The 15,972-nt window shown below is 54.5% G+C and overlaps 1 protein-coding gene across 1 annotated transcript; it reads left to right on the forward strand.

Moving 5' to 3' along the window:
- Positions 1–5,536: 5,536 nt before the first annotated feature.
- On the forward strand, positions 5,537–12,369 carry CSF3 (colony stimulating factor 3). Its single transcript, XM_067540932.1, has 4 exons — positions 5,537–5,845; positions 8,338–8,445; positions 9,411–9,557; positions 10,030–12,369. Exons 1-4 carry the CDS (start codon positions 5,723–5,725, stop codon positions 10,201–10,203), a joined length of 552 nt encoding a protein of 183 aa, XP_067397033.1. The 5' UTR covers positions 5,537–5,722; the 3' UTR covers positions 10,204–12,369.
- Positions 12,370–15,972: the final 3,603 nt, after the last annotated feature.

A 15,972-nucleotide genomic window follows, 5' to 3' on the forward strand; every position in this document is an offset into this window, starting at 1 on the left:
ATCTCACCCTCTCTGTCCCCCTGGAACCACCGTAATTTACCCTCTGCCAGGACAAATGGTGCAGGGAACCAGCTGGGCGGGTTCCAGTAAGCGGGGAACAAAACCCGGAAACTGTGCTAGTCGGTCAGGCCCTGATCCTCCACCACTGAGCATAGGCCCCAGCCCCTGCCCTTGTTAAACACGTGAAGGGGGCAGGGCCTAGAGATCAGCTAAGACTACAGTCCCGTTCGCCTGCTGCACACGGCTTGGGTCTCCAACTTGTGGTCCAAGCTGCTCTAAGCCCAGGTGCCCCATTCCCCCTGTTGAGCGGGAAGAGATGGAGGAAGGTTGCCGCAGGAATGTGACACAGGGACAAGGCCTGGAAGAAATGACTGGGCTGCTAGGAAGGGCAGACAAGATGATCCACCTGGTCAGTGAGGCCCAGCTCAGTAGATGAATCCCTGCTGTCCTCAAACGAAGCCATCGAGGGGTCAGGGCAGCTGGAGCCGCTCTAGGGCTTTTGTGGCTCCGTAGATGATGATTTGCATTTGGTTTCAGAGCCGTCGACAGGCTGGGCATGATTCCCTTTTATACACAACATGGGGGATGCCCCCAATCCCCAACCCTGCTGTTCCAGTCCTGTGCCTCTCCATCAGAAACCGCCCCGGGAACTCTCCTCCAATGCCTTCCGTCCTCCTCAGTGCGCTTGGTGCGCGCATCCCTTTGCAGAGCCTGGAGAGCGAGCAGGGCAGCTGTCGGCTGGTGCTCGCCGGCCCCTCTCTGGGATGAGTGATGAGCAGAGACTGCACTGCACCACCCGGGGGTGCCGCTTCACTGGCGGATAAACACTGCAGCCTCAGGCAAGCCAGCACCTGGGCCCGTTGTAACCAGAGGCCCAATCCCGGGAGCCTCCATGGGAGCAGCGTATGGCTCTATGTCAGCCCCGTTACTAGCCCTGAGCCATTGCCTGCTGGGACGGACCCTGTGCAGGGCCCTTGGCGTCACAGAGAGTGCAGCACGGGTGCTGCCAATGGGCGGGGGGCAGGACACCTGGTACCTAGCAGTAAAGATCCTGCCACTACAGTCCCCATCGCCCGGCCAGGCATGCAGGGCGGGAGGGACAGCTCTGGCTGGAGCCAGGCACAGGGCAAGTGGGAGGGCGCAGCCTGCAAAGCCAGCTCCTGGCCTGCAGCCCCCTGCTCGCCTAACCCCGGGCTCCCCGCAGACAGATCTGCCCGTGCCCTTGCGCCTGATACCCAGTCTCTCCTGAGCTGCCACCACAGTTAGCCCTGCTGGTGCTGCTCAATGCCAGCCTGCCGCTGCCTGCTAGCCTCGCCCTGGGCATCCTCCCCCCCCCCCCAACACAAATCTGGCGGTGCCCCTCAGTCCCACCCCGCAGCCTCCAGCTACCCCCACCCTGCAGCTCTTGCTCAGTTAACCCTGAGGAATTCTCCGCCAACGCTGCTCTTCTCCCAGCTGCCGCTTCACACCGGGTGCTAGGCAAGCCGCACACAGAGGATGGCGAAACACCCGCTGAACAGGGGCAGGGGAGGAAGCGGTTCTGGTGTCTCACTAAACCGGAACTTCCCATTACCATTTTTTAAAAGCCCATTTCATAGGCCGTTGTGTTCCTGTGGCTAAAGGGATTGACCAACAACATCCAGGGAAGAATTACTCACGAGGCTCATATGCCAGCTAGCCGCAGGCGCGGTGTACGAAGAGACACAGAGCGCACTCAGCAGGGAGCCGTGCTGTATCCTGCCCAGGCCAGGGCATGAGCCCTGTACCCTCATAACCCACCATTCCCAGCAGGACTCCTTGCTTTGCTGAGGTTGTTACGAACCCCCACCAGGCCCTCGCCCCTTCCATGCCCCACGTGGCCCCCTGCCTCCTTTACCACTCACAGGCCCGGCTCGCTCTTCCTTTTAATAGTCCTAATTCTTGAAAATAAAACCTGATGACGGATGACTCCCCGACACACCCGCTGTTCGCCCCTGAGCCAGCACTTTCTAGCTTCACCAGTTCCGGGGAGTTGACACTAGTCCATGGGCCTTCAGTTACCGCCCCAGGCCTTCAGTTACCAATACCTACTGGGAAATTTCACTACCTCTTTCCTTTCTTTTTCAAAGCCCAGCTTTATATCATGGCCTCGAAATCGCAGACAGATTTGTTATGAATGCCAGTTGCTTTGAGATTCTACACCAGCGTGATCTGCGCCATTATCCCTCAATGGGCTGCAGGGCAGAATTCAGTTCATCTCACAAACATTCCTGCTTGATGGTCACCCTTGTGCAGAGGGCCAGCACTATCTTGGGCTCTGTGTGACTGAAGCCAGGCTGGAGAGTCATCAGCTCGGCAGAGCTTGTGTGCACAGGGGAATGTCACCTCACATGAGGCAGCGGTTCCCAACCGACACCCTCTTGTGGGAAAGTTTCCAAGCTTTCGAGAGTTCCTCCTTCTGCAGCACACTTAATCAGCAGTGAAGTAGTCATCACCGCTGAAAGTGTCATGGTTGTCATTAGGGTTCAGAGTTAACACCTCATGGCGGTGGATGGTGTGATTTGCACCTCTCGGAGTGATTGCCGGGGGCTGGCTGGATCAGCCATTCAATCAGTGTAAATCAGCACAGGTCGTTGCCCTTGGCTGACCTACACCCCCTGGGATCAGGTATCCATGCCGAGCCCGGGTGGGAGCAGCCAGGGGGACGTCTGTGGCACTGCGGCACACCTGGAGCCCAGCTGATTATCCCAAGGTGAAGTGATTTGACCAACGCCACAGAGAAGGAAGGCGGGCGGGGCAGGCAGCATGAGGAGCGCCTGGCTCCCAGCCCGCACCTCGGTTCTCGCCTCTCTGAGTGATCATGCTGGGACGTGGGTTGAGTCCCAATACCGGGATTCGAGGAGGTTTTTTATTTCTTTGTCACCTGCCCGGAATCCTATTTCCTCCTTCTCGGGCAGGCGACACAGTGAGCTTGCGGTTAAAGCCGCCGGGACAATACATTCCAGGCCTTTCCGCTAAGCTCTGCAGCCATTCTGCCAAGGGGCTGGGCTCTACCACGGCCCCCCAGCCCGGCTTGTAGCTCCCCCCTCCAGCTCCCATAGGCTGTGAAAATTTCTGACCCAGCCACCCCTCCCGCCAACCAGGAGTTGGCTCAGCTGGCACTGGGCCAGGTCGCCGCTGGTGGAACTGCGCGTTCAGTCTGCCCCACCAGCCTGCCAAAAAAAGAGCCCTGAGGAGTTAGGATTCAGGAAGCAGCGTCCACGTCCGATCCCCTGTCTGGGAAATGATCACCATCTCCTGGAGACTGGCACATCAGGGCCTTCCCAAGAGTGCCGGAGGACCTAGCCACTGCATGGGACTTCCACATCTTGTCTCAGGGTCCATGCAGAAAAGAGGGCTAGGGCCCTAGAGACCATGGATGGGGACCCTAGAGAGCCTGCTTCAGTTCCCAGTAGGGGGGGTGTGTTCCTGCAGCGCTGAGTGCTAGGTGCTGTACATACACACAGAGTGAAATCCTGGCCTGCTGAAATCAATGGCAAGACGCCCAGCGACTTGAATTTCACCCACAGCAAGCTCGCCCCAATGTCTGCCCCAACAAGCTCGCCCTCTGAATAGACCACTCGAGATGGCCGTGTGTTTGGGGTGTGACCCTGGGCACGTCACTTACACCACGATCTTCAAGGACCTTTCCTGGATTTTAGGGGTCCAAACTGAGATGTTTTAAAAGGGCTGATTCTCCACAGGGCACGTGTTCAGCACTGCTGGAAAATCCAGGCCCCTTTAAGAGGTCATGAGTTGGGCTTCTGCAATCACTAGCCACTTTTGAAAGCCAGCCTAAAGCCTCGTTGTGCCTCAGTTTCCCCGTTTGTGACTAGTGATCTTTCCCTGTGTCCTTAGGGTGTGCTGTGAAGATTACAATCATTAATGACTGTCTGGGGCCCAGATGCCATGATGATGGGCCCCTCATTACCTAAAGTACAGGATCTATCAGCAAGCGCAGACATGCTGTTTTAATTCTAGGCAAAGCACATGTCCCACAAGGGAATGTTAGTGCTTCTACTTGAACGCAAGTGAACAAAGCTACACGGAAAGAGGAATGTAAAGGTGTTTTCCCTCTCTTCATTGTGACCTAATTACTGGGTTAAATTAACAAATACTCCACTCTCAAGTTGCTCAAGAATAACACAGCTATTTTGTGAGGATAATGAAGAAAGGATAAGGGTGGCTGGCCTGGGGGGCATTGTGGGGTGTAAAGAGCAGTGAGAGGTAGTAAGTTGCTATTGATCTCACCCCAGAGGGCTGGAGAACGGGTCTAGTAGTCGAAGAATCAAGTATACCCAATTGGAGCAATTTTAAAAAAGCATACATTTGGCAAAAACGGAAACACAAATCTGTGAAAATAAAAATTCTAGGAATTTGGTATCGATGTGCACAGTGATTTGTCATACTTGCCTCATAATTTCATCACAGTGAATTTTCCCCGCAGACACTATAAATGCCCTTTATTGATGAGAGGTTCAGTATTCGTGAACTGAAAGGGACTAGTGCAGCTTTTGCATTTGCCTGATTTGCATTCCCGGTAACTGTCAGAAACTCAAACGGGGAGGAGATACTGAGACGATTCCAGGCATTTAGAATGAGATCACTCCAAAGTAAGTATAAACCTTCATTGGACAGCAACAGCTACAGCAGCCACTGATCTCCTAGTAGCAAATTGCTGTGATTTATTCTGGGCAAGGGGGCTGGTAAGTTTGATTTGGGGAATAGCAACTTCTACCTTTACTGTTTGGGAGGCTTGGATCATTGCTTGGATTTTATTTTAAAAAATTCTATTTTCCCTTCTTCCTGGGATATTTGTCTACTTGTAATCAGGAAAAGAATAGCTGTGAGGACAAACAGGCATCACTTAAGAGGCATGTGTTTTACACAGCCTGGGTTATGTTTTAAACAGGTGAGGCTTACTTAATATATATAATGGCTGCATTTGCCTCTGCAACAAAATTCTGAGTTATGAGCAACTGAAGGCAGAGGGGATTTAAATGAGAGTCTCAGGCTAACTTTAAATATAAAAGCTTTAATGTAGAGATTGGGTTTATTTCGACCAAGCTCCTTGGGCAGGGACTGGATCTTAGTACAGGCACAACTCACTGTGAGGTGATGCTTACATGAGAACCGTTTCCACGGGGCATTCTCCTGAGCACCGGGTACTGCACACATACATAGTGAGACAGCCCGTGTGTCACAGGCTCCAGCCAGGGGTCTGTGGTGGGTCCCTTGCAGGGCTCCCCAAGTCTCTGTTTACCCCCTGGTCGGGGGGGGGAGTGTCACTGGGGTTAGTGTTTCTCTTTCTTTTTGAATCCATAGGCCTGGAGCTGTCTTGCAAAGAGGCTCAGGTCTTTCTACCTCCACTTTGTTGCTCTCCCCTTTTATATTAGGCTTTGCCTCCTTCATAAGGTTCAGCTGTGGTTGCCTGCTGCCATGATTGGCAGCTGTGTGTGTGTGCGCGCGCGCGCGCGCGTGGGGGGTGAATCTACTTATTTGCAGGGAGGGACAGTTCCTCTATTTCTTCTACCTTGGTCTTGATGGGGGCTTCTAGACCCCTTTATGCCTACTTTGCATCTCTGGCCACAGCGGGGTTCTTCTGCACTTACCTGACTGACTCTGTTCCTCTTTCTCTTTCCCTCCCCCTTCCCCTTCTATTCTGCCCTTGCTAGTCATCACCGTGCTGTGGTGCTGGGCCGCCATGCTCCAGGCAGCTCCCCTGCCAGAGTTCTCTGGGGACCAGGATTTCCAGCAGTTCCTGCAGAAGGACCTGGAATACATCCGCAAAATCAAAGGGGATGTTACCCAGCTGCAGCAACTCATGGTGAGTAGCTTGACACAGACCAGTAGGAGAGGCACTGAGGGCTGCTGGGGTCCGTGGGGGGCAATGGCATGCATACATGCAGCGGCTTATCTATTGATCTGCATGCAGAAGAACAGAGAGGAAGGGGCTTCCTGCCATCTGAGGTAGCTACACACCCTCCCCCCTGTGACTCAGGATCTCTTGGTCAGAACTGGTGCTGGGGACTCAAGGGAGGGCAGTGCAGTGGGTTAAATTGTAACTGGGATGGTGCCTGCACTCCTGGGTGGGGCCCTGACTTTCTGATCCCTGGGGCTTCATCTCTCCTGATGATCTCCGGCTCCCAGACAGACCGAGATCCAGACAGACAGGCTTCTCCAGTAACTATCCCCCTGCTCCGAGTCCTGATAAGTCTTGGGTTGCGGGTAGGAAAGAGCAGCAGGACGAGACAGTCATAGGCTGGGAGATCACTCTGCGGCGTCATTCCCTGTGCTATAGAGCAGTGTGACAATGTCCTGATCGTCCCCAGGATCTCCTGACGCCTGACCGCTCTCCATAGCCTCCGGCTGGCAGGTTCACCACCAAGGGCCCTCCTGAGCCAGGAAACTTACCCCGCTTCAGCCCCGTGCCCAAAACAGACAACTGGAGCAAGAGGAACTGTGTATCTTCTCCTCCTCCTCCGTAGCCAGAACCAGAAATAGGGCCCACGCAGGGGAACTGCACACGCCTCCTCCTGGACAAGTGTCTTCTCAGGGACAAGTCACAGGGCCACTAGACAGAGAGCTGGTGCAAACTGCAGCCTTCCCCTTCTGGTCACTTCCCTCCCCCCCCCGCCCTAGCCTGATGCAGGCAGACAGTGGATTTGGGGGGAGGTGAATCCTTCTCAGGCTTTGGACTGCAGACGCTCCTGTGGCTCCCTTGCCTCAGGCGAGCAGTTTGCTGTTACTCCTACACAGATGTGTTTTCAGGATTGGGCCCTTAGCATTTGATCCAAAACCATTTTCACACTGATTGTGTTAAATTTGGAAGCGTGCACTGGCAAGGCCGCTGGCCCGGGGGATTCGAATGGGCATGTTTCCTGTAGATTACAGCGAGCGCGTTCCAGCATTTTATCCCTGTGGGGCAGGATATTTCTGTAGCCAGTGGATTTGTTTGCTTTGGTCCAGTTTCCAAGGTCTCGCTTGACCGTGCCAGCTATGTGCAGAGCTGAGTTCCTCTCCTTCCCTGCTAGTCTCTGGGTCCTGCCAAAGGAAAGGCCAGTGCAAATGAAAACAGAGACAGTGCTCGGGAAAAGGCAGATGAGAGTAATAGAATCATAGACAGGTAGGGCTGGAGGGGACTGGAGGCAAGACCAAGCAAACCCTGCCATCTGGACAAGTTTTGGTCCAACCTGTTCTTAAATACCTCCAGTGATGGGGATTCCACAGCCCTTTGGAAGCCTGTTCCAGAGCTGAACTGCCCTGAGCGTTAGAAAGCTTTTCCTAATATCGAATCTAAATCTCCCTTGCTGCAGACTAAGCCCATTGCTACTTGTCCTGCCTTTCGTGGACGGGGAGAGTAATTGATACCCATCCTCTTTATAACATCGCGTTGCATATCTGAAGACTTATGAGGTCCCCCCTCAGTTGTCTTTTCTCAAGACTAAACAGGCCCAGTTTCCTGATAGGGCAGACTTTCTAAACCTTTTATTGTTGTTTCCTGCCTCTGGACTCTCTCCAATCTGTCCACATCTGTTCTAAAGTGCAGACCCCAGAACTGGACACAGTCCTGCAGCTGAGACTAGCAGGACAGTAACCTTCTGTGTCTTACATATGATGCTCCTGTTAATATACCCCAGAATGATATTAGCCTTTTTTGTAACTGCATCACATTTTTGACTCCTATTCCATTGGTGATGCACTGTAACCCTCCGATCCTTTTCATACTATTGCCTAGCCAGTTAGTCCCCATTTTGCAGTTGTGCACTTAATTTTTTTTCCCCCTCCCTAACTGTAGTACTTTACACTTGTCTTTATTTAATTTCTCCCTGCTGAGTGCTCCTGGAGGAATGGGGATTTCTCATTTGTTTGGGATTTCAGGTTCTTAGACTTGTAGGTCTGTTTGATAGGTCCTGTTTTATGGAGCAGGTGTGATTACAATTTAATAATAACCTCCCCAGGACCAGGATGAGCCAGGCTGTTCTGAAAGGGCCAACTATGCAGTGAATTCAATCCTTGATCACTGCAGGTTTTCCACTGTGTAAAGTCACTTAGCTACTAATCCCCAGGGGCCCCGCTGCCAGTTACACCGAGCCTTGCGCTGCGCACACACTACATGCAGGCAAGGAGCCCAGTGACTTCAGCGGCTAAAATTGCTCCCAGGACGGTTCGCCAGGTTGGGGGTTTCACCGGGAACCCACACTGGCCATCGGTACATCCTGGGGTCCATTAAGAGAAATCGCTAGCTGTTATGTAGGCAATGCTTGCTTTCTAATTCCTGCCCCCCTGATGGTGCCTTTTCTTCTCATCCCCGATCAGTGCACGACCTTTCAACTGTGCAGCGAGGAGGAGCTGATGCTTGTCAAGCAGAAACTGGGCATTTCCCAGGCTCCGCTGGACCAGTGTCACAGCAAGACCTTCCAAGTGGTGAGTCTGACCGTAAGGGACTAGAGCACGGTTGGGAAGGTGGGAGCGATGCTTGGGCTGCGTGCTGACTCAGGGCTCGATCCTGCTCCCACTCACACCGGAAGCCAAGCGCCCGGTCACACTGACTTCAGCAGCAGGCCTCTGCCTGGGCCAGATGTGCACCATCAGCTCTCAAAGGAGCAGCACCCTGCTGTGCTTCCCGTCCCAGGGGTGAAGGAAAGACACTCCTGCAACAAGCTGATGGTTCTTAGCGTTGGCCTCTCTCCCGTTACTGCAGCCGTCTCCAAAACAGCAGCCACAATGGGACCATTTCAACCCTGCTCCTCAGCCCGCTTCACAGAACCCAAAGGCCTCTCAGCGAAGTCTGAAGCTGGGCTCCCAGGCCCAGGCCTGGCTCTTGAACCAAACCCTAAACCCTGCCCCCCAGCCAAAACTAGCCATGCGTGGGCAGGCAGCTAGAAAGCCGGGGGAGGCTGCCTTCCCTGTAGCCCTGGAAAATGCTTTTGTAACTTGGCTCTGCACTTCCTGTTCTTGGTGATACCCAGGGCCAGCCCGGGGGCGTGGGAGGGAGGGGCCCATGTTCTTTGCCTCCTAGCGGAGTTCCATGGGCAGCTTCATAGACAACTCAGCAGGCTGGGCTGGGGGGGCCCCCCCGCTTTTGCAGGGTGTCGAGGACCCTGCTCCAGAGCCACAAGAGCCTGACCAGAGGCGAATCCGTGGCAATGAAAGAGCCCCAGGGGAAGCTCCGGACCCCAAAAGAAACAGCCGGCCGGCCCACTGCATTTACAGTTAACCCCTTCCACACGGGCTGCAGTGCCAAGCGTCCCAGGCCCAGCAGCCAGTGGGTTTCGCTGGGGTAGACGCTGCCCAGGAACCTTGATGGCAACCAGGTCGCTGTGGCATGCGAAGAGCCAGTGCTGCAGCTCACGCCCCCTCTCTAAACTCCTTCCTCCTTGTGCCCACAGGATGCCTGCTTCAGCCAGATCCGGGACGGGCTCCAGATCTACCACGGCCACCTTGCCGTCCTCCTCCAGCTCCTGCCGGATCACGCCAGCTCCGTGGATGGCCTCCGGCTGGACGTCTCCAACCTGTCCAGTAACGTCCAGCAGCAGGTACACAGCGTGGCTTGCTCCCCCAGCAGGCGGCACCAGGCCCCCGTGGGGGAGGGAGCAGCCACAATCCTGGCGGGCTTCCCCCGAGGCAAGTGGCTCGGGTGGGGGGGCCAGCCAGGGCATAGTCTTGCAGCGAAGGGGGACCCGACCCCTGCTTGCCATTGCCCAGCTGCGTTCTTGGGCCCGACACGCTGGATCGATGCCAGCACCAGCAGCCTGTGTGCGAGACTGGATGGGACAGGGAGAGCGACCTGCCTTCAGTCAGGCCTTCAAGGGTGCGGGGAGCTGGTCCGGACGCTGGCCCTGATTTGTGACCGGACTGAGGCATCCGGCTCCACCTGCCTCCTTTCGCCAGCACTAAGGCAGCGGTTGTCTCAGACCAGGCCCAGCTTCCCTGGGTGCGTCAGACGCTGGCTCCCCTGGATTAGCCGTGTTCCCGCTAACGCTGCTTACTTGTCTCCCGCTCCTTCAGATGGAGGATCTGGGGCTGAACGTGGTGACGTACCCCAAGACCGAGGGCCAGGGCACCCTCCCCAGCCTCTTGTCCGACTTCGACAAACAAGCCGGCGGTTTCATCATCCTTGCCAACTTCCAGCGCTTCCTGGAGACGGCATTCCGGGCCCTCCGCCACCTCACGCAGCTGTGAGGGGGTGCAGGGACATGCTTCCCCCACCGCGGCCTCCTCACCGAGAAATCCTGAGCATTGGAGAGGCTCCAGGATTTGAGATCTAAGGGGGATCTGTACAGGGGGCCCAGCAGGAGGATTCTCTACTCACCCTGCCTTGATTTCCCCCTTTATTCCCAACCCATCCCCCACCACCACCTCCCACCATCGCTCTGCGAAGCAGCTACCCGGGCTCTTACCTACTGGGCTGGGGTTTTATCAGCAGCTGCCCTTCCCTTTCTGGGTCTGCAGCAAACCCTGCCCCTGCCCCAAACCCGTTTCCTATTTCCAGGCTTTGAGGCCAGGCATGGCTCTTTTAAAGGTTTATTTATTTCTCATTTGTGAGCTCCAGCACTAGTGAGTGCATCCACATGCGCAGCCCCACTGCGACCGCTGCCTGGCTTATTTAATATTTATCACTATTTAATATTTATATGGGTTTAGAGCCTGTGGGCGGAAGTATTTAAGTGAAACTGGTCAGTGATCTACTTTTTAAGGTCAAAATCCATATCCTTGTAAACGAGCCTCGGGCGTCAGCATTGAATGTTTTTCAGCATCCGCAAACCCAGCGGCAGGGCAGGCAGCTGGGCCTGTGCTGCTGGTTGTGCATATTTACGTATGTGTGCAATGTAGTGACTGTTTAATATTTAAACTCATGCGTGTCTCCAGTACCAGGTATTTGCTGTTTGGTAGCTGAGCCAAGCACAGGACTGGGAGCCAAGAGCTCCTGGTTCTAGTACCAGTAACGGCCCGACTCCCTGTGGGATCTTGGGCAAGAACCTGTGCCTCCATTTCCCCATCTGTCCAATGGGGGATACTAATGTTTACCTACCTCACAACGCTGGTGTGAGGCTTCATTTTTTCTTGTCTGCAGAAAGGCAAGCACCAAGTGAGTAGGATAGCAAAGCGCCTGCAGAGGAGTTGGCTGGGAGGTCTCTGCCATTGAGCGTGGAGGAGTCCACGCTCTCTGGAGAGACTCCCACTGCCCTTGGTGAGCTTTGGATCCAGCCCCCAGCATGCACGGTGTGCGGGACTCGGCACAAGCCACTGCCCTCCTTGCTACTGCTTCTGTCCTTCCTTGACCACAAGCCCGCTGTGGGTGGATAAAGGGGTCACAGTTCCTGGGTGCTATTCCCAACTCTGCCACTGATTAGCTGTGTGCCTGTTGGCATGTCCCTTCTCTGGTCTTTGCCTCAGTTTCCCCATCTATCCTCAGATGAAGGCACTTTGAAATGGCATTTTCCTCCTTGGCTTGTGGGCAGTGCAGGGATAGAATTGGCTAGCGGCTATTGTTATGACAATAGCGCATTTATACAAAACTAATTTAACAGACTTGGCAGGGGCCAGGCTTCTTACTTAGCAAAGTCCTTGGCTTGTGTCATGCTTATGCATATCCATTCCCAGCACAAGACATGGAGGTGTCCTACACAACCACCCGCAAAGCAGGAGTGTTGTGTGAATGAACCAGCTTTTTTGTAACTTTTTTCTATTTGTAGATATTGCACAATCCACTCTGCCTCCTCATTCACCCATAAGATTTACATTCTTGTCAAACTGAGCTTATTTATTATAAAGTAACTTTATTTACATCTTAATTCTTTTAAATATCACGTTCCTTTCATTTCAAATGTTGTTTTGTTGTTGTTTTGGTTTGGTTTTTTTGCCAAGAATGGGCCATAACTGAATCCTACCAGATTTCTGCTTGGCTCAAATTTCATTCATGCCAAAATCCAATCACGGTGGAGTGGGCTGAGAGGATGGTGTGACTTCTCTATTTCAAAGATGTCACTGGCAGACCATATGCATTTTGATACAAATTGCATTGTACTAGATTAGCGCGGCTGTGCAGTTCTACCTCCGCAAAAGATCCAGATGACGAATGTCCATTCTTGAATGGTTGGGGTTTAATTAAAAAAAAAAAAACCAAATGCAAGATCTTCATTGACAAATCCTGGATTTTTGCCTATTAGCTTGGCGAAATGCCCAGTGGAGTGAGATATTTTGTAATTGTCTGTCTTGAACTGGTTTATATTTCAATGTGTTCTATTTATTACCTTGGCTGGGCTTGGACTCAGACCGCACAGATTGTATTTGTATTTTTATTTAAAACAGAGAAATAAAAAATATTTTGGTGCCTTCAAAAGCTTGTATGGTTGTATGAATGTAACAGCTGGCGGGAGTGCGTTTAACCAGAATTGAATGCCAGCAGAGAGACCCCCAAGCGGATAGTTAATAGCTGTATAGTACTCATGTTCAGCTTGGGTCAGATCATCCAGCCCCCATGCCCGCAGGCGGAGAGGGCCCAGCCATAGAGAATTAATCTAATACTAAATGGAAAATGGCACGTGAGCCTGCCCAAAGCAAGAGCCCCAAGACTTCTTCAAAGGTCAGAGCCGTTGAAAAGCCTGTGGCCGAGCTAGAGTGGGGTTTTCCAAGGAGACTAAAGGGAGTTGGGGCCAGCTCCCAATGGGATTTTGCCTCTGAATAGCTTCAGTTCCTTTGAAAAAACTCCTAGTAACGTTCATTCCAAAGCTGCAGGGAGGCTGGGCTGTTCTCGCTCCCAGTGGAGGCAATATAAGAGGTGAGGGAAGGGAGGGAGATATTACCTCTCAGGAGCAGGGAGGGGGAAGCTAGTGCCAGCCCAAGGGGGACAAGAGTCTTTCCTATGTCCTCCGTTATCCCCAGTCCTGCTCCTCTTCCTGCGCACACCAGCCACTGCTCTGGGGGCTCTGTATCTGGAGCGGGGGCTGACGGGGCTCCATCTAATCCCCGCACACCATGTGACGGGGTAGGAAAGGCAGAGCTCTGGGCCTGGCGGCAGGGGCTCTCATGTCCCCGCAGAGCGGAGAGGCTGCTGGTCTCAGTCCCATGACCCGCCAACAGTAAATGGCCCAGAGCTCAGTGAAGTGAGCGCAGGACCATGGGCGGGGCTCACTCTGCTGGGGTTGACAGGCTTTCACACCTGCTGCGAGGCTGCTCTCCCCGAGTCAGTGATGTCACTTCCCGTCTCACAACACAACAGCTGCAGTGGCTGGCGGCGCGGGACGCTTTCCCATCTCAGCCCCTTCCAAGCCGAGCGCCAGCCCGAGGGTGGACAGCTGTGCCCCACTCCACAGTGCTAGCTCCTGGCATTCGGGCCGAAGCAGCCAGCTTCCTGACCCCCGTTACAGCGTAACAAGGGGTTCCCCATAATCCCCACACGGGAATCCAAGCTGCCCACTCTGGATTAGACACTGTCAAAACACCCCAGGGCAAGCTGCTCTGTGTCCCCCACGAGGTCTGCTTCCCAAACCAGACCCAGAGGCACCCCCCCTGCCCCCACTCAGTGCAGGCACGGCCAATGACCCAGCCTCCACCCCAGCCCTGACAGCAGAAAGTCTGCACCTGACCAATCACCCGCTAAGGACAAAAGAAAGTCCCTGCAACATGCCTCATGACTGGACTGAGCTTTCCCAAGTTGAAAATGGCCAGGGGACGTGCAGGCTGAGCCGGAACCATGTTCTGCTGCCTGGCTCAAATACTAACAGACAATCAGTTTCAGTGTCACCAACCCCCATGTGTAACAGGCTTGACTCGGGCCCCTGCACCAGGAGGACGAGTTTGAAAATCATGAGTTTTTTAAAATACAATAGAACACGGGCGGTTCTTTTAATTTACCTTCTGGTTTTTAACCTCCAGCTTGCACACAGCTTATGTTTGCAAGCAGTTCTCCACAACCACAATAGCTACAAGACAGGCCCAGACCTTAAGAACCTGTGTGAGTCTGAATCTTTGCCCTTTTTTTTTTTTTTTAAATAACAGGTGAGGTTCTCCGCGGGCTTTCATCCTCAAGGACTCTGACTTTAAGTGAGGCACCAAACGCTGGGCGGGCTGGCACCACTGCATAATCACAGTGCTTAGCTCTGATGCAGCCCTTTGCCCGTGTAGAGGCCAAAGCACTTTAACAAAAGCAGAGTCAGGCTCACTAAGCCCCTTTTTATAGCTGGGGAAACTGAGGCACAAAGGGGCAGGACACAAAGGTTCAGAGTCTTTCAGCTAGTAAACGCCTCAAAGCAAGGATGGTTCTCCACTTTCACGTCCTTCCGTCCCCCAGCCGGGACTCTCTGCTGCGAGTGCTGGACGTTTTCTACAGCCCCACACCGCAGCGGATCCTTGGACTCTCTGGGTTCTGCACAGTTAGGCTGGGCAGTGCATGACAAGGGCCCTGCAGACACCTGGGAGCGTGGGCTCCTCAGCCACACCTCTGCCTCGGCGGCTGCTGGCCCCCCTCAGCGCAGCGTTAAAGTGATGGGGCTGTGGCTGCAGGGGATTAGAGTATTTAAAGGCCAGCGAAGTCAGCAGAGCAGGACGACCCAAAGCAAGAGCCACTGGCTGAGCGAGGGGGAGCTAGTATCAGGGCCAGGCTGCGTCCGGGCATGTCGGACCCTTCCCAGTCCGGCTCTGCAGCAGCTTGGGAAGGTCACTCTGACGTGCAGCCAGCAGAGGGTTTTTCCCTGGGAAGCAGCGAGCTTTCCCACATTGCTACACGCCTGCCTGCTGCTTCCTGCTCGTTGGCTCAAGAGCATGGGAAGAAGGGGACTCCTCCATCATTCACCACTCCCAGCTCTTCCGAGAGCTCAGCTGAGGAGAGCCCTGGCTGGTTTCCAAGGGCCCCCAGTAAGTACAGACCCGTCTGTCGGACCTGGACCATCTCCCCTCCCCCGGGGCCAGCCGGCGCGGATGCAGATCACAGCACTGCGCCTCCGCCCAAATCTGCATTTGAATCTGAAGCAGCGCTCCTGGGACAAGGATCCCCAGGCCTAATGTTAACACGTTAGCGAGGCCCCGCTCAGTTGCCGCCCAACCCCTAGGCCCAGTGGGCCCAAACCAGGAGAAGCTGGGCGTTCACACCAAGCACCGACCCAGCGAGCACGCTCAGCGCTCACCTAGCGGGTGAGGCCCCTGTAGCAAGTTTGCACAAGCCACGTGGCGGTGACTCTGCAGCAGGAGGAGCAGCCCCATGGGTAGGGTATTCATGTGGGAGAGCCCGGGTTCAGGTCCCCCCGCTACACCTGAAGGGAGAAGCAATTTGAACTGGGTTCTGCCACCTCTCCGGGGAATGCCCTGACAACCGGGCTAGAGCCCAGCCGGGGGCAGGGCTCCTTCACTGTCTTCTCTTGAAGCTGTTCCACTTTGGATAATAAAAAGTCCTTGGAGCAGGGCGACGGGCTCTGGGGTCCTTCCCTCCCAGCTGAGCCCTGCAACCACCCGGTCTACAGCAGCAGGCTTGTGTTCGCACCCGCTCACCCTCCCTGGGCCAATGATTCTGTCACCACGTATCCAAGGTGGAATAGCAGCAGCAGGACAGACTGGTGGACATGGACACGTCTACCCAGGTTGCCTCTCTCCTCGGGAGGGGGAGGGGGCTGTCACTCAGCTGCGCCACGCCAAGGGGATGCTCATGCTCTTCTCCCATGATCTAGTGCAGCTACAAACTGGGCAGTGACGGGCTGGGCCGTCGTGCCGGAAGGCTCTGGGCTCACGGTGAAGCGCAAACAGCTATGCCATGCAGCTGTGAAAAGGGCTAATACCCCCCATCTGAGGTGGCGGCTGTAAACCCCCGGAGGTAACCGTCCCATAGGCCTGGGCTCTGGTGAGGCCTCACGCTGCAGCACTGTGCTGCGTCCCGGGCGCCACGTTTTAAGAAAGATGTGGATGAATGGGGAGGTGGGGGGGATACAGAGGAGAGCAACAAAAACTGAGCAGCAGTTT

This window comes from Emydura macquarii, unplaced genomic scaffold (genome assembly GCF_026122565.2).
Source record: "Emydura macquarii macquarii isolate MOO-44397 ecotype Brisbane River unplaced genomic scaffold, CSIRO-AGI_Emac_v2 contig_629, whole genome shotgun sequence".
NCBI classification, from domain to species: Eukaryota; Metazoa; Chordata; order Testudines; family Chelidae; genus Emydura; species Emydura macquarii.

Bases quoted from the DNA above. Each gene is read 5' to 3' on its own strand.
- CSF3 (XM_067540932.1), top strand. From the start codon at position 5,723: ATGCTCCAGGCAGCTCCCCTGCCAGAGTTCTCTGGGGACCAGGATTTC. The intron at 8,446-9,410 runs GTGAGTCTGACC...TTGTGCCCACAG, and splicing joins ACAGCAAGACCTTCCAAGTG to GATGCCTGCTTCAGCCAGAT. The intron at 9,558-10,029 runs GTACACAGCGTG...CCGCTCCTTCAG, and splicing joins CCAGTAACGTCCAGCAGCAG to ATGGAGGATCTGGGGCTGAA.